The sequence below is a fragment of the Mobula hypostoma genome, chromosome 18, assembly GCF_963921235.1.
Source record: "Mobula hypostoma chromosome 18, sMobHyp1.1, whole genome shotgun sequence".
NCBI lineage: Eukaryota > Metazoa > Chordata > Chondrichthyes > Myliobatiformes > Myliobatidae > Mobula > Mobula hypostoma.
This window is the reverse complement of record NC_086114.1, coordinates 13721910-13746151: the sequence shown is the minus strand read 5'-3', so window position 1 is coordinate 13746151 and position 24242 is coordinate 13721910. Positions and strand designations below refer to the sequence as shown.

Here is a 24242-nt window from a genome sequence, read left to right as displayed (position 1 = left end):
ACCTTTTCTCAAAGTCAAGTCGAGGATCAAAAGTTTGACTTCTAATTTTCTCCAAACTAAGACATAACATCACCTGAGAGAACCATTGTATCAAAGTAGGAGCAGAGGCATCTTTCCATTTCAATAAAATAGTTCTTCTGGCCAATAATGTGACAAATGCAATTACATGTTGGTCTGATATAGAAATACCACGAATATATTGAGGAATTATACTGAACAAAACTGTCAATTTATTAGGTTGTAAATTAATTTTTAAAGCTTTAGAATTTAGATTTCCATTTTTTCCTCAGACATCAGCCTTCGGGTAGTCTATTGGGACTTCTTTTCTTGAGGTATAATGAAGTTCCCAATTCAAGAGCAGCTATTATCTGCAATTAATTACTTCCTCGATCTCTAGATAATTCTCACCAAACCATTTCTAGCATTTTCTGGTAGAGGGGCCAAGAATCCCTTCATTGATACTCATTATAATAGAACACAGTGTTTTATAGACAGTGTGGAACTACCTGATTCCTATTGGCTGAGGTTTTTTCAGTTTGACACTGAGGAGTGGTCCAAGAATAACTATGTTTGGAAGATCCTTAAATCCATCAAAATTAAATTACTTGTGTGAAGATTTCTGCTTGTAAACCTTTTATGCAACATTTTCATATGATGTAATCTGACCTTTCCGAATCTTTTTTCTAAACTTAAATTATATGATGAGAGGAGCGGAGTTAACGACATTATTGAACGTGTCCGATACAAGCTGTTGGTCTAGCCCTGTTTTGTTTTTTTCTTGGGTTTTTTTTTCTCTTTTTCTTTTGGGGTTGTTTTTTGTTTATATATATTTTTTTCTTTTTATTTCTTTTTTAATGTTTAATCTCATTATGAGTTTGGAAGTCTTTTATATCTATGTTACTTAAAATTCATTTTATATATGCTGATGAACATTTTTCCAATCTCTTTGTACCAACTTTGTTATTGAGTTTATAATTTTGAAAAATTAATAAAAAGATTTAAAAAGAAAAGATTTCTGCTTGTAACTCTTTGAAACCAGGTTGATCGTAACAGCAGCAAATTAGGTCAATCCAACAGTCATGGTACATGCCCTTGGCTATATCAATGGCACTGAGGTGGAGATTGTTGAGAATTTTGTCCTGGTCCAACCATGTACTGTAGATGCCATTAACAAGAAAGGATATCAGCACATCTACCTCATCAGAAGGCTAAGGAGATTCAGCAGGTCTCTGATGAGCTTCACCGTTTTTACAGATGCAACACAGAAAGTATCCTATCAGGATACATCACAGATTGGTAGGGCAATTACTCTTTCCATGAGTGCAGGAAGTTGCAGAGTTGTGAACGGAGCCTAGTCTTCATGAAAACCAGCCTCATTTTTCTTAACTCTATCTATACTTCCTGCTGTCTCAAGAATGAGCCAGCATAATTAAAGACCTCTGCCACCCCAGTTGATCTCTCTTCTTCCCACTTCCATTGGGCAGCAGATACAAAAACTTGAAAATCCATACCATTGTTGGCCATAGAGTAACTAAAATATGGAAGAAAATTCCAAAATGACCCAAACTCAAATGGGTCAAGGCCAGTGGAAGCAGACAAACCAATCATCTTTATTCTTGCCACATGGTTGAAGGAATGAAGGCTACCATTTTGTGAAGCTGCTCTACATCCCCCATTTTGCTTGGCTTGATCGATGTTTAAAGTAGATACAATGATGCTGCAGGTAATTTACTGGACTAGAGATTATTTCCAAATAAGTTATCTGCAAGCACAAGGAAATCTGCAGATGCTGGAAATTCAAGCAACACACAAACAAAACGCTGGTGAAACGCAGCAGGCAAGGCAGCATCTATAGGAAGAAGTACAGTCAACGTTTCAGGCCGAGACCCTTCATCAGGACTATTTGTAAGGTCTTCTTTGGTTGGATATAACATGCATGTTTGTGAATGGTTAGGTTTGTGTCTTCCCTGAATGAGCTGAGCTGGTTACTGGTTTGGTAACTGATTTAAAACAAAGCGCAATAAATTACCTGATGTCACTTGCAGAAGAGTGCAATAAATGGATGCTGGCTTGGGCCAGAGTCAATAAGCAGGTGTTATAGGTCAGTCAGATGACCCATAACCAATGACACTGAAAAGCAACATTTGAACTGGTAAGGAATGAATATACAAACAGAGACTTCAAATAATAGTTTAACCAATCTATTAAGAGTTTTTCAAGGAGGTTACCAAGAAAGTGGATGAAGGGAAGGCAATGGATGTTGTCTACATGGACTTCAGTAAAACCTTTGACAAGGTCCCGTATGGGAGGTTAGTTAGGAAGATTCAGTCGCTAGGTATACATGGAGAGGTAGTAAATTGGATTAGCCATTGGTTCAATGGAAGAAGCCAGAGAGTGGTAGTGGAGGATTGCTTCTCTGAGTGGAGGCCTGTGACTAGTGGTGTGCCACAGGGATCAGTGCTGGGTCCATTGTTATTTGTCATCTATATCAATGATCAGGATGATAAAGTGGTAAATTGGATCAGCAAATTTGTTGATGATACAAAGACAGGAGGTGTAGTGGACAGTGAGGAAAGTTTTCAAAGCTTGCAGAGGGATTTGGATCAGCTGGAAAAATGGGCTGAAAAATAGCAGATGGAGTTTTATACAGACAAGTGTGAGTTATTGCACTTTGGAAGGACAAACCAAAGTAGAACATACAAGGTAAATGGCAGGGCACTGAGGAGTGCAGTAGAACAGAGGGATCTGGGAATACAGATACAAAATTCCCTAAAAGTGACATCACAGGTCGATAGGGTCGTAAAGAGAGCTCTTGGTACATTGGCCTTTATAAATCAAAATATTTAGTATAGGAGTTGGAATGTTACCGTAAGGTTGCATTGGTGAGGCCGAATCTGGAGTATTGTGTGCAGCTTTGGTCACCAAATTACAGGAAGGATATTAATAAGGTTGAAAGAGTGCAGAGAAGGTTTACAAGGATGTTGCCAGGACTTGAGGAACTGAGTTACAGAGAAAGGTTGAATAGGTTAGGGCTTTATTCCCTGGAGCAGAGAAGAATGAGAGGAGATTTGATAGAGGTATATAAAATTATGATGGGTATAGATAGATTGAATGCAAGCAGGCTTTTTCCACTGAGGCAAGGGGAGAAAAAAAACCAGAGGACATGGGTTAAGGGTGAAGGGGGAAAAGTTTAAAGGGAACACTGGGGGGCTTCTTCACACAGAGAGTGGTGGGAGTGTGGAATGAGCTGCCAGACGAGGTGGTAAATGCAGGCTCACTTTTAACATTTAAGAAAAACTTGGACAGATACATGGATGAGAGGTGTTTGGAGGGATATGGTCCAGGTGCAGGTCAGTGGGACTAGGCAGAAAAATGGTTTGGCATAGACAAGGAGGGCCAAAAGGCCTGTTTCTGTGCTGTAATGTTCTATGGCTCTATGGCTCTAAAGATAACTTCAAAGATTCACCATCACAAGGAAGAACCCCTATGCCAGGGGCTGGGAGAAGAAGGATCAATCGTCTGGTCAATGGGAGAGCCTGTATTTCAGAGTTATAAATTGGTAAAGTGGTCTAAATGAGTATTGGTACAGAGGGAACAGTAGAATTCACATTTTCATTTATTGACCTGGGGTCAACGTAGTTATGTCATTATTTGTGCAGAGACAAAGTACAAGCTTCGATTAATTTAAGAGTTGCATAGCGAGTTTCCTAATCTTGTTCCATTGATAAATATTCAACACCACCAGAATCAAGGGTAGTTTTATCTTGTAGTTATAAGACTATTGAATGGATCTCGCGAACGGTAAAGATGAACTCTTGATCTCATAATGTGCCTCATCATGTCCCTTGCATCTTATTTGCTGAAACTGCTCTGTATTTGGTCTGTAACTGCAACACTACATTGTTGTTTTTCCTGTTCCTTCCTCTCAACGTGCCTATGTTTGGAATGATCTATCCAGATGCGTGTAAAACCTAACTTTTCACTATATCTCGGTACTCGTGATTTTAATGAACCAAGTGCCAACTAATATGGGTGACATAAAGATCCTTGTGATCTCTCACTTGGATGATTCAGATTCATTTATTTATCAAATGTACATTGAAACATATAATGAAATGCACCATTGGAGCCATATAACCTAACAAGAATCCTAATCTAACAAGAGCTAGTGTTGGTTCTGACAGCATTGCCACCAAGTTATGTCTCTGATGAAACAAGGTGTTGAATATGACAAGACCATACTTGAAACATTTGATCTGAAGAGGCACTCCGGTGGAGTTAGTCTTCCCTTCCCCTTCTCTACCATTCATATGGTTTAAAAGTTCAAAGTAAATTTTATTAACAAAGTACATATATGTCACCATATACAATTCTGAGATTCATTTTCTTGTGGGCATACTCAACAAACCTATAGAATGGTAACTATAACAGAATCAGTGAAAGATCATCCTGCTAGGGCATTCAGCTGGAGTGCAGAAGGCAACAAAATGTGCAAATGCAGGAAGAAGAAATAATAATATAAATAAATAAGCAATGAATATCAGAATATGAAGTGAAGATTCCTTGGTTGTGGGAACATTTCAATGATGGGGCGAGTGAAGTTTTCCCCTTTGTTGAAGAGCCTGATGGTTGAGGGGTAGTAACTCTTCCTAAACCGGGTGGAGTGAGTCCTGAGGCTCTTGTACCTTCTTCTTGATGGCAGCAATGATAAGACAGTATGTCCTGGGTGGTGGGGGTCTCTGATGATGAATGCTGCATTCCTGTGAAAGTGTTTCATGTAAATGTGCTCAATGGTTGAGAGGGCTTTACCCGTGATAGACTGGGTCATATCCACTATTTTTTGTAGAATTTTCTGCTCAAGGGCATTGGTGTTCCCACACCAAGCTGTGATGCAGCCAGCCAATACTCTCTCCACCACATATCTATAGAAGTTTGTCAAAGTTTTAGATGTTATGCTGAATCTCTGCAAACTCCCAAGGAAGTGGAGGAGCAGCTGTGCTTTCTTCATAATTGCACATACGTGCTGGGCCCAGGACAGGTCTTCTGAAATAATAACACCTAGGAACTTAAGTTGCTGACACTCTACACCTCTGATCATCAAATGAGGACAGGCTCATAGACTTCTGGTTTACTTCTCCCGGTTTTGCTGACATTCAAAGGTTCATTTATTATCAAAATATACAACTCTGAAATTCTTCTCCAGATAGCCACTAAACCAATAAAGAAAAGAACGGCAGCTGGCTCATCAACTCCCAAATCCTCCTCCCAGCACAAAAAAAAAACAACAAAAACTGAACAGGCACATTGACCCTTAAATCCCCCTCCCCACACATAAAAACTGAGAAAGATTCAGCGAAAGTCACAGAATATTACAAACTATGAGTCTGAACAAAGAAGTCTATGGTCCAAGTCCATATCTAAAACACAAAATACCTGGGTAACATTCTCCAGTACAGTGGCAGGCCTTTCACTCTCCGTAGCAATCCCCCAACAATCAAAAGGCAGTCTCTCCTCTCCATAGCAGAGAAATCCCACCAGCGACCAAAAAGCAGGTAGTGGGCACTCACCTTCTGCATTTGCCTCGATGCTTCAATCCCCTTTGTCGCTTTAATCGTCGAATAATGGAAGCTTTAACCGGTGAAATGGAGTCAAACATCAGCTCACAGCCATCTTGCCATGAGGCCTTGAAGCTTATTGATTGGGCGAGAGGCTGTTGTTATGACACTATTCAGCCAAATTTACAAGCTCTCCCCTATATGCTGATTCATCACTACCTTTGATTCAGCCTACAAAAGTGGTGTCATCGGCAAATTTGAATATGGCATTGGAGCTGTGCTTAGCCACATAGACATGAGTGTAAAGTGAGTAGAGCAGGGTTTGTTCCAGAGCACTGTCTTTTCTCCTACCCTAGCACTAAACTAATACGAAAAAATGACAGTGATCCTGCTCAGATATGGTCTGGCAGCATCAGTTCAGCCACAGATATGCAGTATTGCCTAAAACATTGGCTGCCACTTCCTGCAATCTGGTCTTGGTGGTGATGGAAGAAACTGTAATCATAGATGTTATACTTTTAAAACAAAGTATGGTTTCAGGTAATGGCTACAACACAAAAGCACGCGTTAACTGCTCATATAGCATACAATGCTACTATTGTTATCTTTATATAATAGTGACCACCATATCATTTTATTTTTCGGGTAGATGGAGCTCGTCAGCCTGGGAAGGCAGTCCACCTAAGAGAGGGAAAGCTCTGACTTCAAACCTCCACTGCCTCGTGGCCATACCCGCACCTGGGAAAGGCTTCTGGAGTAAACCCTGAGGACAAATCCAGAGCTGGAGACCCTAAGGCAGTCCAACGTTGCCTTCAATCTCATTCTGGCAGCTCCTGCGACGACACTAGTGCCAAGCTGTATCGGCCCTTGCCCTTCCCTTGGACAGTGTCCTGGAGAGGGGAGACATGCCGCATAGGCAACTGCCGGTCTTCCATACAACCTTGTCCAGGCACAGATCCATGGTCTTGCGAGACTAACGGATGCCACCGCAATATCATTTTATTTAACACAAAGTAATAATCTATAATATTTGGCATTAAATATACTAAAAACATTTTATTTTGATATTATACCTCTGTGTGTCAGGATGAGAAGCATTGCTACTAAATAAGAAATCCGCCGAACACCAGTTTGTAATAATTCCACCTTCATTGACTGCAAAAAGAAATACAGGACCATGTATTGGAATTACCAACTAGTTAAGAATTTTTTATTTTAATTATTACAATAAATGCAATTACTAAAACTTCTAAATAGGATTTAAAATGTTTCAAACCTTACTAGTATAATATTACATCTACCAAGGTAAACAGCTCAACTAAAACTCCAATAAATTCTGATTCATTGAAGTCTTCCATTAACTTTACACAGCAAAAGAAACGCCTAAGGCAATCACATGCCCTTACACCGCCTTTGTGTATTGACTCCGATACCTTCCTGGAACAAGCAGTAATATGGTCAGCAGCAAGTCCAGCTTCTTCATCCCCTCCAAAGACATTGCCATGATTAGGGAACTTGAGTCATAGGGAAAGACAGGCCAGGCTAGGCCTTTATTCCTTGGAACGTAGGAGGATGAGGAGAACCTATATAACACCTTATAGAAGTGTTTAAAATTATGAGACATAGATAAGGTGGATTGTAATAGTCTTTTCTCCCAGGATTGAGGAGTGCAAAACCAGGGAGTTTTGGGTGAGAGGGGAAAGATTTAAAAGCAACCTGAGGGGGTGACATTTTCATACAGTGTGGTGAGTATATGGAATGAGTTGCCAGAGGAAGTGGTCTAGGCTGGTACAATAGTACATTTAAGGTAAGGGAATGGGTAGAGAGGGATAACAAATCAGCCACGATGGAATGGTGGAGCTGTCTTGATGGGCCAAATGGCCTAATTCTGCTGACCTACCATATGGTCTTAACAATTACACAAGCATATTAGAAGTATTTCATTGTATCTGCCATATTGGTATTTTACTTTAACATAGTAGAACATAGGCTGGAAACATTGCACTCTATGTATATTTTTATTCCTTCAAGTAATTTCCCCATAAATTAATCAATTGCAGCAAACACAGTTTTATTATTTTTAAACTACATAACCACCCAATTTTAATACTTCCTATAGCTTTATCTACAAATGATATCCCTATCTTGAATAAAGAGATCATAGTGAATACACCATGGATTATTTCTTTATTTTATTTATATAGATATACAGTGTAGAACAGGCCCCTCCAGCCCAACCAGCTGTATTGCCCAGCAACCCACCTACTTAACCCTAGCCTAATCACAGATCAATTTACAATGACTAATTAACCTACTAACCAGTGCATCTTTGGAATGTGGGAGGAAACCAGGGTACTCAGAAGAAACTCATGTGTTCACGGAGAGGAACATAGAAACTCCTGACAGACAGTGTCGGAATTGAATTCCGAAATCCAACCACCCAAACTATATCAGCATCACACTAACTGCCACATTACCGTGGCGCCCCATTGATTAAAGTTATAAATCTGCAACAATCAATAAAATATAAATACAATCTTGAATGAAAGTTGTTGCACATACATACCCCAAAGATCACAAATGTGTCTGCTCACACTCTGGGAAAACCAAGCCTTTTTAGACCTATGCATCTTTTACCCGGGGACCTGGTGTTCATTAAAACAAACGAAAATCCAAAGCTTTAGTACAAGGAAATATAATTCATTAAAACTCACGAGAAGTGTTTTTAAGGAAAGCTAAAATCAACTCACCCTTGGTTACTACAGTACTTCAACGGATAGGAAGCAAAACAGTCACAATAATATGTACAAAGAAACAAAATGTATTCAAGGATTTTATATTTTAAGCTACTGTATTTAAGATGAACACCTGGACTCAAACTTACAATATAACTTTTTTTTTGCACATAATTGGTTGACTTTGGTGTTCTATTTTGGATTTTATCTACCAATAAGGCATCAGCACAAGTCTATAGATCAGGGATTCCCAACCTTTTTATGCCATGGACCCTTACCATAAACAAAGGGTCTGTGAATCCCAGGCTGGGAACCCCAGTTGTAGATAATTAAGGATATGTAACAGGATAATACAAAAACAAATGAGACTGCAGATGCTGAAATCTAGAACAAAAACAACACTGGAAGAATTCAGTGGTTCAACATGTGTGGAGGGAAAATATGTGTCACCTAGTCATAAATCAATGTACTTGGAAACAGCACACAAACGTTGGAGGAACTCAGCTAGTTCTGGAAACATCTATGTAGGGAACTGAACAGTAGACATTTCAGAACAAGACCCTTCATCTCAAAGTAAATTTATTATCAATGTATGTATATATTACCACATATTACCTTGAGATTCATTTTATTTCAGAAAAATAAAGAAACACAATAGAATCAACAAAAAACATAAACAAAACCTGTCACACAATCAATGTGCAAAAGACGACAAATTAGCAAATATATTCAATACTGAGCACATGAGCTGTAAAAGTCCTTGGAAGTTAGCCCACAGGTCATAGAATCAGTTCAGAGTTGTGGTGAGTGATGTTAACCATGCTGGTTCAGAAGCTTGATAGTTGTAAGATAACTGTTCCTGAACTTGGTGGTGTGGGACCTAAGGCTTCTGTATCTCCTGTCTCATGGTAGCAGTGAGAATGGAGCATGGCCTAAATGGTGGGGATCTTTGGTGATGGATGGATCATCTGGAGGGAAAAGGTTGAGGGAGGAGTAGAGCAAGAGCTGGCAGGTGATGACCAGAGGTGAAGAGGCAACAGCATAAGAATATTATGGTAGCCAGAGAGGTATGAAGGTAATGCCTCTAAGGACAGATGCTTCTGCCTCAGAGGAGCTCAAAACAGATAGTGAAGACACAGCACAGGTCAGTCATGGGATCAGAGGAGGACAGAGGGATCTTGAGGTTCCCATCCATAGCAGAGGCGACACATGGCAGTGGGATGGTGGGCTAAGGGGATGTGAGGTGGTGGGACAAGGGGTCTCAAATGAGAAAGGGGAGGATGAAGGATTAGGCATGGAGTTTTTGTGTTGCTCCAAATTCCAACATTTGCAGCCAAGGTATGGGTGCTCAGCAGGTGGGGCAAGGAGGGGAAAGAAACAGAATGCTAGGATGAATGTAGGATGAATGTAGGAGGAACTGGCAGATGAAGAGACAAGAGAAAAAAAAGACAGAAGAGGAAGCAGGTAACCATGAGTATAGGTTTGTTGTATTTTCTCAAATATTCTTTGAGCACATTACTGAATTTTTTCCTCTGTCTACCTGCTAACCTCTTCCTGGGATGAAGCTTGCATGCAAGTAGTATGTGCTGGCCAAAGGTTCAGGTCAAATATAATTAGATTCTCGTTACTGGAAATATTGACCAGGGAGAGGTCATCAATCTTAATTTGCTTAATCTTCCTGTAAATTTCAAGGATTTTGCAAAAAAAGTATTGATGTCATCTCTCCAAACATTTTGTTTTTACATAACTTCACCAGTCTTTTTTTGCTTTTTTTGTGTGGTAATGGTGGCTTGTACCTATCAGGAAGGTCCTCCTACTGCAATGGAGTATGACAGGAACCATGATGGAGATCAGATCCTGCCTCCCAAACCTGTCTTAATTTAAAAATGCACCAGAGTCCCACATGACTTAACCATCCCTGCCCCAGGTGCCAGAATATCCTGCAACCTAGTTCCAATGAACATCTCCGACATACCATGATCACATGTTCCACTGTCTCTGGGAACTCATAAAAATCACACCACCCATTCCCATGCTTACCAACAAATGCCAAAGTGGAGAGCAAACCCGTATGTCCAAACCTCAGTCTCACCAACCACACATCCTCCTTCCAATTCCTTCCCAAAAGGCACCTCCCCTGAACTGATGGAAACAAATCGTAATAGCTCCTCCCTGTCCCACTTCTGTCCCACAGTTTTCCAATTCCAACCAACCTAATACAAGATTCCGCTTTATAGTTTCTGATATTGACTACAAAATCTATCCCTGACTCGGTAAGGGCCTGTTTTGCTCTATCATCTACCCTTTCAATTACCCGATTCACCACAGTCCATTCAGCTCACGTCTATGTCAGTTTTCAATGCAAACCCAACAACCCAATTTCCACCCATTTCTCATTAACCATTACTGTACAAGGATAATGCCGCTGTCCAAGGTCTAAATAATGACTGGATATCTAAGTATTTTAATTACATTAGCTTTGCATATGACTTTTTAATTACACCTTAACTCTACTTGAAGAGTTTAATAAAAAAATCTTCCATTTCTAAACGTTTAATTAATACGACCATTACAGTACATTCCTGATTTGCACGTCCAGAGGCGAATGGCCGGCTCCTCCAACTGACAAACTTGGCGAAGATTGCAGGTGTGTATATTTTCAAAAATCTCCTTCTTAAGCCCACCCTCCACCACCTCCAATTTAAATTCCATGCGGAATATTTTAGAGGATCAAGAACCAAGAGACTTTCATTGGTTTAATGTGCACTCAAACCGGATCAACTTTTCCAATAATAAGTCCCTCACTATGCTGTTTTGTTTATTTATTATACTGTACATCGGTTTCATTAATACCTGCGCTCCTTTCCAAAGATAGCAGCGAATGCCCCGCACAACGATGGCGATGGCGATGATCCAGGAAGCGGGCTTTGCCGCCGGCCCGACATGACCGACCGTTGTCGGCGCGCGCCGAAACCGAACGTCAACCTCGAGACCCGCTGCACGCGGGGAAAACGGCGGCTGATCATTGGCTGAGAAGTTAAAAACCGCGCGAACTCAAACGACTTGTTTTTAATAAACCATTTATTAAATATAGAGTAAAGAAGAGCGGGAAAATGAGCATGAAACCCAGCGAGTATATGTGGGAAGAGATAAAAAGAGGTCTGAAAAGAGAGGAGAAAAATATAAATTACAGAGAAAGTAGGGGAAGGTGGGTAGGGACGTTGGAAACCATATCCGCCTTTTTTTCCTCCGCCACCAGGCAGGATCCCGACAATTCGTGTGAGCGCGCGTATAACAGATTGAGGGACTTGTTCCGTTCAGCCGCGCTCCGGAGTGCACGCGCGGGCACGCCGGGCCGAGTCCTGGAGCGAGCGCGCGGGCACGCCAGGTTCCCTTTGTATCAGGACACGTTGTTCGCACTGAGCAGCGTCTCTGTGTCAGAGTCCTACAGCGGTGAAGCAGGTCCTTCTGACCAACTGGTCCATGTGGAAGATTGCCATCCGTTGACATTTGTGATTCCATTAGGGTGGAACTGGGGAGTGTAAGTTGGGAACCGATGTTCTCAGGGAAATGCACAACGGAAATGTGGATCTTGTTTAGGGAGCACTTTTTTTAGATTAGATTATGTGGACACTCGGTCCTCGTTTATTGTCATTTAGAAATGCACGCATTAAGAGATGATATAATGTTCCTCCAGAGTGATATCACAAAAAAACAGGACAAACCAAAGACTAACACTGACAAAACCACATAATTATAACATATAGTTACAGCAGTGCAAAGCAATACCATAATTTGATAAAGAGCAGACCATGGGCACGGTAAAAAAATGTCTCAACGTTCCGATCGACTCCTGATAGTCCCGATAGCAGGCGGCAAAAGGGAGAAACTCTCCCTGCCATAAATCTCCAGGCGCCGACAACTGCCAATGCATTGGAAGCACCCGACCACAGCCGACTCTGAGTGCATGGGAATCTGGATAGGCTTGTTCCATTGAGGCAGGGAAAGAGGTAGGATGAAGAAACCATGATTGACATGAGATGTGCAAGATCTAGTCAAGAGGATGAAAGAAGCATATTTAACGTTTAACAAAGATCATACAGGACTCTAGAGAGTCACAAGGTAACCAGGAATGAGATTAAGAATGAAGTTAGGAGAGCTAGAAGGGGGCATGAGAAGGCCTTGGCTATTAGGATTAAGGAAAATCCCAAAGCATTCTACATGTTCATTAAACACAGGAGGAAGACTAGAATGAGGACTGATCAGGGATAGAAGAGGAAACATGCCTGGAGACAGAGGACTATCACAAACAAGAGAAAATCTCCAGATACTGGAAATTCAAGCAACACACACAAAATGCTGGAGGAACTCAGCAGGCCAGGCAGCATCTATGGAAAAGAGTAAGTTGACGTTTCAGTCCGAGACCCTTCATCAGGACTGGAGAAAAAAAGATGAGGAATCAGAATTAGAAGGTGGGTGGAAGGGTGGAAGAAACACAAGGTGATAGGTGAAACCAGGAAGGGGGTAAGGTTGAGGAAAAGAGCTGGGAGGTTGATTAGTGAGAGATACAGGGCAAGAGAAGGGGGAATCTGATAGGAGAGAACAGAAGGCCATGGATGAAAGGAAAGTGGGAGGAGCACCAGAGGGAGGTGATGGGCGGGTAAGGAGATAAGGTGTGAGAGGAGAATGGTGAAGGGGAGGGCACTTAAACAAAGTGGACTTAGTGGAGCCTATTTGTAGATGGAGATGAAAGAAGAGTCCAACGTATTTCTCACCATAACCACTCACAAGGGACTTTATCACTACAATATGCTTATTTTTTAGAGTAGCATCTGCACCTGCACTCTGACAGAAAACTATGGACCAGTGCTGCAAGAATGTCCAGGCACTGGGTATTACTTGGATGACATCATTTTTACCAGTGAGGGTGACAAGAAACATCTCCAAAACCTCAAGAAACTGTTAAAAGATGAGAAGGTCATGGGCTCAGAGCATGGTGCAATAAGTGTGGGAAGTTGGAGGATTGGGAATCTTTTAAAAACCAACAGAAGGCAACTAAAAAAGTCATTAAGAAGGAAAAGATGGAATACGAAGGTAAGTTAGCTAATAATATTAAGGAGGATACCAAACATTTCTTCAGATACATAAAAGAGAGGCAAGAGTGGATATTGGACCACTGGAAATTATGCTGGATAGTTAGTAATGGCAGGTGAACGGAATAAGTATTTTGCACCAATCTTCACTGTGAAAGACATTAGCAGTATGCCAGAAGTTTGAGAGTGTCAAGGAGCAAAAGTATGTGAGTTGCCATTACTAGGTAGAAGGTTCATAGGAAACTGAAAGATCTGAAGGTAGATAAATCACCTGGACCAGATGGTCTACACCCCATGGTTCTGAAACAGGTGGCTGAAAAGATTGTTATTAACAGAGCATTGTTAATGATCTTTCAAAAAACAATTGGTTCTGGAGGACTGCAAAATTGCAAATGTCACTCCACTCTTCAAGAAGCGAGAGAGGCAGAAGAATTGAAATGATTGCCCAGTTAGTCTGAACTCAATGGTTGGGAAGATGTTGGAGTCGATTTTTATGGATATGGTTCTGGGGTACTTGGAGGCACATGATAAAATAGGCCATCGTTGGCATAGTTTCCTTTAGGGAAATCTTGCCTGATAAATCTGTTGGAATTTGAAGAAATAACAAACAGGATAGACAAAGGAGAATCAGTGGATGTTGTGCACTTGGATTTTAACAAAGCCTTCGACAATGTGTCACACATGAGGCTGCTTAACAAATTAAGAGTCAATGATATTACGGGAAAGATACTAGCATGGGTAAAGCAGTGGCTGATTGGTAGGAGGCAAACAGTAGGGATAAAGGGAGCTTTATCTGGTTGGCTGCCAGTGACTAGTGGAGTTCCACAGTGGTCTGTGTTGGGACCGCTTTTTACGTTATATGTCAATGACTTGGATGACAGAATTAATGGCTTTGTGGCCAAGTTTGCGGACGATATGAAGATAGGTGGAATGGCAGGTAGTTTTGAGAAAGTAGAGAGGGTACAGAAGGACTTAGAGAGATTAAGAGAATGGGTAAAGAAGTGGCAGATGTAATACAGTGTGGGAAAGTGTATGGTCATGCACTTTGGTAGAAGAAATAAAAGGGTAGACTGTTTTCTAAATGGAGAGAAAATTCAAAAAACTGAGGCACCAAGGGACTTATGTATGAAAGGATATGCTGACATTGGAGAGGGTTCAAGGGAGGTTCATAAAACTGACTCCAGGTTTGAAAGGCTTGTCATATGAAGAGCTTTTAATTGTTCTGGACATTTACTCACTGCAATTCAGAAGAATGAGGGGTGATCTCATTGAAACTTATCGAACGTTGAAAACCCTTGATAGAGTGGATGTGGAGAGGATGTTTGCTATGCTGGTGGAGTCTAAGAATAGAGAGGGTTTCTTTTAGAACTAAGACAAGGAGGCATTTCTTTAGCCAGGGAGTGGTGAATCTGTGGAATTCCCTGCCACACGCAGCTGTGGAGGCCAAGTCATTGGGTATATTTAAGGCAGAGGTTGATAGATTCTTGATTAGTCAGGGCATGATGGAGTAGGAGGAGAAGGCTGGAGACTGGGGCTAAGAGGGAAAATGTATCAGCTGTGATGAAATGGTGGAGCAGACTCGATGGGTCAAATGGCCTAATTCTGCTCTTAAATCTTATGGCCTTGTAGTTATTCTTTTGTTGAAGAAAAGAAATAGAAATAACCCTGAGAACTATAGACCTGTGAGCCTTACATCAGTGATAGGAAATGATTCTCAGAGAAAGAATTTACGAGCATTTGAAGAAGCATAATCTGATTAGGGAAAGTCAGCATGGCTTTCTGAGGGGTGGGTCATGCCTCATGAGCCTGATTGAATTCTTTGAGGAAGTGACAAAACAAATTGATGAAGGGATGTGGTGTGTATGGATTTTAGTAAGGCATTTGACAAAGTTCCCTATCATAGGGCCATTCAGAAAGTTAGGAGGCATGGGATCCAGGAAACTTTGCTGTGTGAATTCAGAATTGACTTGTCCACAGAAGGCTGTAGTAGATGAAGTGTATTCTGACTGGAAATGAGTGACCAGTGGTGTTCTGCAGGGACCTGTTCTGGGCATCCTGCTCTTTGTGATTTTTATAAATGACTTGGATGAGGAAGTGAAAGGGTGTGTCAGTAAGTTTGCAGATGAAGGTTGGTGGTGCTGTGGATAGTGTAAAGGGTTTTTGAGGGTTGTCGATAGGATGTAGAGCTGGGCTGTGAAGTGGCAGATGGAGTTCAACCCAGGAAAGTGTGAATCAATACACTTTGGAAGGTCAAACTTGAATGCAGAAGACAGGGTTAATGGCAGGATTCTTAACAGTGCAGAGGAGCACATGCATGGGATTCACATGCATAGATCCCTCAAAGTTACTGCGCAAGTTGACTTGGTTAAAAAGGCATATGGTATGTTGGCCTTCATTAGTAGGAGAATTGAGTTCAGGAGTTGCAAGGTAATATTGCAGCTCTATAAAACTCTGGTTAAACCACACTTGGAGTATTATGTTCAGTTCTTGTCACCTTATTACAGGAAGGATGTGGAAAATAATGAAATTGATAGCTTTGTAGCAAAGTTTGCGGATGATACGAAGATAGGTGGAGGGGTAGGTAGTGCTGAGGAAGCATTGCGATTTCAGCAGGATTTAGACAAATTGGAAGAGTGGGCAAAAAGTGGCAGATTCAATACAAATTTGGGAAATGTATGGTAATGCATTCTGGTAACAGGAATAATAGTGTGGACTATTACCTAAATGGGGTGAAGGTTCAAACATCAGAGTGCAGAGGAACTTAGGAGTCCTCATACAAGACTCCCAGAACTTTAATTTACAGGTTGAGTCTGTGGTAAAGAAGGCTAATGCAATGTTGGCATTTATTTCAAGGGGAATAGAATATAAAAGCAAGCAGATAATGCTGAGCCTTTTTAAGACACTAGTGAGGCCGCACTTGGAGTATTGCCAACAGTTTTGGGCATCATATCTAAGAAAGGATTTGTTATCATTGAGAGAGTCCAGAGGAGATTCACAAAGATGATTCCAGGAATGAAGGGGTTAACGTATGAGGAGCGTTTTGGCAGTTTTGGGCCTGTACTCACAGGTATTTAGAGGAATGTGGGGGGATCTCATTGAAACCTATCAAATGTTGAAAGGACTAGATAGGGTGCATGTGGAGAGGATGGTTCTTTTGGTAGAAGTATCCAGAACTAAAAGGCACAGCCTCAAAATTGAGGGGTGACCCTTTAGGACAGAGGTAAGGAGGGGTATTTTTAGCCAGAGACTAGTAAATCTGTGGAATGCTTTGCCACAGCCTGCGGTAAAACCAAGTCCTTGCATATATTTAAGGCGAAGGTTGATCGTTTCTTGATTGGTCAGGGTATCAAAGAATACGGCAAGAAAGCACGTGTATGGGGTTGAGTGATCCAGGATCAGCCATGATAGAATGGCAGAGCAGACTCGATGAGCTGAATGGCCTAATTTTGCTCCTATGTGTTATGGTCTTATAGAAGCTTTAGAGAGGATGCTCTAGACTGGAGAACATGTTATATAAGGATAGGTTGAGTGTTTTTTCTCTTCAGAGTGAAGGAGAATGTGAGGTGACTTGACAGAGGTGTACAAAATGATAAGATGCATAGACAGAAATGGCTAAATATGGGGCATATTTTTACGGTGATTGAAGGAAAGTATGGGGTATGTCAGAGGTAGTTTTTGATATACAGAGTGGTGGGTGTGTGAAATGTGCTGCCAAGGTGGTGGTAGGGACATTTAAGAAACTCTTGGATAAGCATATAGATGATAGAAAAATGTGTCGGCGCGTGGCCTAGTGGTTAAAGCATTCGTCTAGTGATTTGAAGGTTGCTAGTTTGAGCCTTGGCTGAGGCAGCGTTTGTGTCCTTGATCAAGGCACTTAACCACACATTGTTCTGCGACAATACTGGTGCCAAGCATAGTTCCTTTAAGCTGTGTGCATGTGCGAGCGCACACGTTTTTCAACCAGTGCACAAAGGAAATTAATGTGCACACAAAAGGTTAGTTACCTAAAATAACGTAGTAGTTAATAATTGTACTTATTGAAAATAGTCTTTTAGCTAACTCTTTCTGTTAACTAGTTAGTCAGTTTTTCAAATACCACAATGCACGTCACTAATTTACATCACCTCACCTATCTTGTTCCAGTTTGTACAGCTGCATCACGGCGGCAGCCATGTTTGGCGGACAGTGTTCATATCGTAAAGTTTACAAAGATCCGTTTCAAATCCTGTAGATAGCTTACTAAGTATTTATTGGAAAAAGTATTGATTCACTATGTCGAATTCAAAAGAAGCGAAGGGTGAGAAGCGCAAAAGAACTGCAAATTTGTTTAAAGTTGAGTAGCTTAACAAAATGGTAGAAACTGTTACACGGAAAGCTCATGAGGTCATAGCTATGAGAAATATTTATGTATGATTCAGAAACTGGAGTTATCTGTTTGTATTGTCATGATGCGAAAGTTGCTGGAGAATTTGCTAGCGGAAAGAAGTGGGATGATATTTGGAAAGTTGACTTTTTGAAGCATCATTTGGCAAGTAAATCACATTTGGATGGTGTACAAAAGCTCAGGCAACAGAACCCATCATTACCGTTACAGGAGTGCTACGCATGTTACGGTTGAGTGCAGATGAGTGAGAGCAAAAACAATCAAACTCAGAGGAGATCAAAGTTGAGGTACAAGAATGGTCAGCTTTTGATTTCTCCGCAATTGCAGATTGTGACTTCACATTTGGCGATGAACAAGTTAATGCCTTATGTCTAAAATATCATGATTTTCTAGCTGAAAATATTGTAATAGTTAGACAGTTTAATGATTTCAAATTTTCCGTGCAAGAAAAAATTAAATCTGAACCAATTTCAAACTTTGCTCAAATGGTGGCATTTGTACTGTACTTCAAAATGAACAGTTTTGCGACCTTGCACAGTTGATGGACATTGGGGGAAAATTTCTTGCGTCTAGTGCGGACTGTGAGCGAGGTTTTAGCCTAATGAATCAACTCAAAAACAAGCTGAGAAACTGTTTAGGTGAATGTCATTTGGATATGTTAATGAGAATCAAAAGCTAACAATGGGATGGACGTTCTATTAGTCGAGATAGAGTTTACAAAGAATGGGTAAATACATGCCAAAGACAGGAGAAAGAAAAAATAAGAGTGACTTAACTATGATAAAAATTAAATATCTCCAACCTGATGGCATGCACGTTGACTTCTCTAACTTCCGTTAATGCTCCTCCTCCCCTTCGTACCCTATCCCTTATTTATTTATTATTATCATTTTTTTCTTTCCCCTTTTTTTTCTCTCTTTTTTCTCCCTCTGTCCCTCTCACTATAACTCCTTGCCCATCCTCTGGGCTTCCCCCCTCCCCCTTTCTTTCTCCATAGGCCTCCCATCCCATGATCCTCTCCATTCTCCAGCCTCATATCCCTTTTGCCAATCAACTTTCCAGCTCTTAGCTCCATCCTTCCCCCTCCTGTCTTCTCCTATCATTTTGGATCACCCCCTCCCCCTCCCATTTTCAAATATCTTACTATCTCTTCTTTCAGTTAGTCCTGACAAAGGGTCTTGGCCTGAAACATCGACTGTACCTCTTCCTATAGATGCTGCCTGGCCTGCTGTGTTCACCAGCATTTTTTGTGTGTGTGACTTAAATATGTATGTTATTTTGTTGTTATTCTGTGCAGTTTTATGTCAAATATTTTGTAAACCTACATAAACTGTCCATGTGTGCATTCAGTGTGCACATACTTTTGTCACAGGAAAAAAAATTGCACAACGTAAGATTTTTGCGCACACTGACTACTAAAAATTAGAGGGAACATTGGTGCCAAGCTGTATGGGTCCTAATGCCCTTCCATTGGACAACTTCGGAGGCGTGGAGAGGGGAGACTTGCAGCATGGGCAACTGCTGGTCTTCCATACAACCTTGCCCAGGCCTGCACCCTGGAAACTTTCCAAGGTGCAAATCCATGGTCTCATGAGACTAACGGATGCCTAAAAAAAGATAGAAAAATGAAGAGCTATTTGGGAAGGACTTTTTATGCCACTGATTTTTATGCTAGGAAGCTTACATAGTTTCACAATGCCCTATTGAATTTCATGAGGAGTCCACCAGAAACTAGATGCTTGGATAACTCTCGATATGAGCACAGGCAATAGTACAAAAGATCTTCCTGATCACTGCAGAAAATTATCCTGATCATACTGTTAAGATCTGCAATCTTGATGACTTTTACTGGTTTATTTCTAAAATCCATTTAAACATTAAAAACATACATGCCTTATTCGATAAATGTGTAAGCTTGTTGAGAAATGATTTAAAATTCATATTGTACAGGGAGAACAAGTATGACAATGAAGTAAAATTATTGTAAAGATGAAATGAAAGAAATAAAGATGCAATTGACAAAGTTCAGGGTTGTTCTATGATCAATGCCTTTATAAAATAGGTCAGTATTTGTGAAGTTTAGAAGAATACAGATATCATTGAAATACACAAGATCATGAGAGGGTCTGAGAAAGTAGATGCTCTAATACCGAGGATTTTGTGGCTCTGCGTAGCTCAAATGCCATCAATAAATTTGCTGATGATACAGCCATTGTTAGCAGAATCTCAGGTGTGGATGATATTGCGTTCAGGAGCGAGATACACCAACAAGTTGAGTAGCGTCGCAGCAATAGCCTTGCACTCAACGTCAGTAAGACCAAAGAGCTGATTGTGGACTTTAGAAAGGGGAAGACGAGGGAACACAAACCAATTTTCATTGAAGGATCAGAAGTGGAGAGAGTGAGCAATTTCAAGTTCCTGGATGTTAATATCTCTGACGATCTTACCTGGTCCCAAAGCAGCTATAAAGAAGGCAAAACAGCGGCTATATTCCATTAGGAGTTTGAGGAGATTTGATTTGTCACCTAAAATACTCACAAAACTTCCTACAGATGTACTGTGGAGAACATTCTAACAGGCTACATCACTGTCTGGTATGGGAAGGGGGACAGCTACTGCACAGGATCGAAAGAAGCTACAGAAAGTTGTAAATTAGTCAGCTCCATCATGGGTACTAGCTTCTGTGGTATCCAAGATATCTTCAAGAAACGGTGCCTCAGAAAGGGGGCATCCATCACTGAGGACCACTATCACCCAGGTCATGTCCTCTTCTCATTGTTACTGTCAGGAAGGAGGTACAGAAGCCTGAAGGCACACACTCAGTGATTTGGAACAACTGCTTCCTCTCTGCCGTCCGATTTCTGAACGGACATTGAACCCATGAACATGACCTCACTTTTCTATCATTTGTTTTTGCAGTATTTTTAATTGTAACTGTTTAATATATATACTGCAATTGATTTGTTTTTAATATATTTATCATGTATTACATTGTACTGCTGCTGCTGCTAAGTTAGCAAATTTCATGACATATGCCGGTGATATTAAACCTGATTCTGAGAGGTTTCTACTTGTGAGAGAATTTCAAATAAAGAAATATAGTTGCAAGATTCCTCTCCGTGCCTTGTGGTACATCAGACAGTAACCTTTCTGTTTTTTTAACATTTTGTCTGCTTTTCACAAGGCCAAGATACTAGCTCAATGCTCAACTCAACCCAGCACAGATGGAAGCTTGCAAGGAGCCAGCTGGATTTGAACCCCAGACCTCTTGCTTTGAAGTCCAGTACTGATGTCACTACACCACCAGCTGGCAAGATTAGTGATCAGTCATTTACTGAGGTTTCTAGAAGTTTCAACTCAGAGAGGATGGTGAATTTCTTGAATTCTCTACCCTGGTGTGTTCTGATAACTAGAGTACTGGGGATATTTAAAGAGGGAGAAAATATATTTTTGAAAGATAAGAAGAAGAGTTGAGGCCTGAGGCAGGTCAGCCATGATCAGACTGAATAGTGGGACAGGGTTGAGTGCCAAGTAACCTACTCCTGCTTCTGTTTTCTTGTTTTCTTATGATCAAAGTTCAAAGTAAATTTATTAATGTGCTGAACAATGGGGAGGGTTGAAAATCACAGTTCTTGTTACAGATGGATATTGAAACAGATGTATTTGTTAAACTACAGTGACCTTCGTAATTTGCAATAACTGGACTTACTTTTGATTTAAAATTTGAAAGTACGTATGATACACAAAGCTTGTATTATGTCTTTCTTTAATTTGGTTTCCTGTCAATTCCACCAATTTTTTTCGTTAATATCTATTTAACTATGCATTTATTTATTAATTTTGGCTACCTTTGATGGAACCCATTACTCTGGGTCTGCTAGAGATGCTACAATGGAAGATTGTAACTGAACCTCCCAACTCTAAACAAAGCAAATGTTTAGCACTTATTTAGCAGCTTTCACATATTTGGACATTCAAAACTGTTACACACTCAGTGAAATGGTTTTGTAGTCATTATGATATAGCAAGAGCAGCATCTAGTTTTGGACAGCAAGCCCTTGCAATCAGCATAGAGTAATACTTCAATAAAATCAGCCCGATTCATCTATGTCAGCCAAATCAAAGTTCAAAGTATGTGTACATTACACAATGTTGAAGCAGCCACAAAACATAGAAATTTCAAAAGAACCCATAAAACAGACTGTCAAACACCCAATGTGCAGAGAGAGAAAAAAAACAAGTTATACAAACAATAAAAATAAGCAAATTGCTTCAGAACTGAAGTTTTACAAAAGACATGAAGCCAGGCATCACTGCAGCTGGAGCAGGCTACAGCCTCAGTTCAGCGCGGAGCTGGGTAAATAATGTGGAACAGTGAGCAAAATCAGCCCTCGCCTCACCTGCAAACCCGACACACTGACCTTTTCAGTCTGGTCCAGCACTTAAATCGTCCAAACATCAGGTCGTTCCTCACTCTCGGACTCTCTGGGACCTGAACCCTGCAGCCGTGATTCAACCTGTACCTGACCTTTCCAATTTGGCCTGGTGCTTAAATTGACCAGACTTTCCTCACACTCAGGGATACCACAACTCTGTCTTGACCCCATCTCTGCTTTTGCTTACCTTGACCATGCCTTCCCTACGCCTCCCCCACCATATAAAATCTTGAGATTCATTTTCTTGTTGGCATACTCAACAAATCTATAGACCTATAACTATAACAGAATCAGTGAAAGACCTCCCAACTAGGGCTTTCAACCAAAGCGCACAAGACAACAAACTTTGCAAATGTAAAAAGAAGAAACAATAATACTAAATAAGTAATAAGTATTGAAAACATGAGATGAAGAGTCCTTGAAAGTGAGTCCATTGGTTGTGGGAACATTTCAGTGATGAGGCAAGTGAAGCTGAGTGCAGTGAGTAAGTGACCAGATAATCTATTGTTTATTAATTTGAATCTGAGCAAGAGTTAAATGCTTGCAATTCACTGCCCTTGAGGAGATAGTGGTGAGACATGTGCATGAACAGCTGCAGTCCTTCTGATGCAGGTGCTCCTATAGTGCTGTTGGGTGGGAGTTCAAGGACATTGACCAAGAACTGACATTATTTCCATTTCGAGGTGATTTGAAAATTATAGGTGTAAGTAGGTGATAACTTCTATAGATGTGTGGTGCAGAGTATATTGACTGGTTACATCATGGCCTGGTATGGAAACACCAATGCCCTTAAATAGAAAAGCCTACAAAAAGTAGTGGATACAGCCCAGTCCCTCATGAGTAAAACCCTCCCCAACTTTGAACGCATCTACGCAGATCGCTGTTGAAGGAAAGCAGCATCATCAAGGACCCCCACTCCCACCACCATCCAGGCCATTCTCTCTTCTCACTGCTGCCATCAGGAAGAATGTATAGGAGCTTCAGGACCCACACCTTCAGGTTCAGGAACAGTTATTACCTCTCAACCATCAGGTTTTTGAAGCAGAATAGATAATTCCACTCATTCCATTATTGAACTGTTCCCACAACCCATGGATTCACTTTCAGGAACTCTTCATCTCAAGTTCTTGATATTTATTGCATATTTATTTATTAATTTTTTCCTTTCCTTTTTGAATTTGCACAGTCTGTTGTCTTTTGCACTTTTATTGTTTCTCCATCATGTTGGGGCAAGTGTTTCATTGATTCTATTGTGTTTCTTGTATTTACTGTGAATGTCCGCAAGAAAATGAATCTCAGGGTTGTATATCACAAACACAGAAAATCTGTAGATGCTGGAAATCCAAGGCAAAACACACAAAATGCTGGAGGAACTCAGCATGTCAGGCAGCATCTCTAAAGTGAATAGACAGTTGCTGTTTCAGGCCGAGACCCTTCATCAAGTCTTGCTCTGACTTCTCATCTTTTTCTCCAGTCCTGATGAAGGGTCACGGCCTGAAACGTCAACTATTTATTTATTTCCATAGATGCTGCCAGACCTGCTGAGGTCCTCCAGCATTTTGTGTGTATTGCCTCAGGGTTGTATACAGTGACAAACATGTACTTTGATAATAAATTTACTTTGAAGTTTGAATACACATGCTGCCCCTAAACCTTTTAGCACTGGAGGTTTTGGGTTTAGGACATGCCATCAGAATAGCTTGGGGAAACAAATGAAATGCAAGTTGTGTGGTAGAGACTACACCCACTGGTCATTACTGTTGATGGAAATGAATGTTTTGGGGAGACTGATAAGATGCCAATCAAGCAGAGTGCTTTGTCCTGGATGTATCAAGCTTCTTGAGGGCTGTAGAGGCCACATTCATTAAGGCAAATGGAAAATGTTCCATCACGCATTTATGCTTTGTAGATGTTGGAAAAGCCTCAGGGGGAGGGGAGGTCAGTTTGTCACCGCAACCTGCTCAGCCTCTGACCTATTCTTGTAGCTACATCTGAGTTTCTGACCATAGGTGATCTCCTGGCTACTGATGGTGGGGGAA

At 40.8% G+C, this 24242-nt stretch overlaps 1 protein-coding gene across 4 annotated transcripts in view; it reads right to left on the bottom strand.

Annotated features, from left to right (window-relative positions):
* terb2 (telomere repeat binding bouquet formation protein 2) overlaps nt 1-22289 on the bottom strand; it is a 47292-nt gene extending 25003 nt beyond the window's left edge. The window contains exons 1-3 of one of the 4 annotated variants that reach the window (XM_063070156.1): nt 22189-22289; nt 8122-8200; nt 6629-6710 (exon numbers count right to left, since the gene is read on the bottom strand). In XM_063070156.1, coding sequence (XP_062926226.1) covers nt 6629-6710; nt 8122-8185 — 146 coding nt within the window. In that variant the 5' untranslated portion in view covers nt 8186-8200; nt 22189-22289. Of the gene's footprint in view, nt 1-6628; nt 6711-8121; nt 8201-11143; nt 11268-22188 lie in introns of those variants that run through there. The other 3 variants (XM_063070155.1, XR_010020815.1, XM_063070157.1) reach the window with 3 other exon arrangements.
* Nucleotides 22290-24242: the final 1953 nt, after the last annotated feature.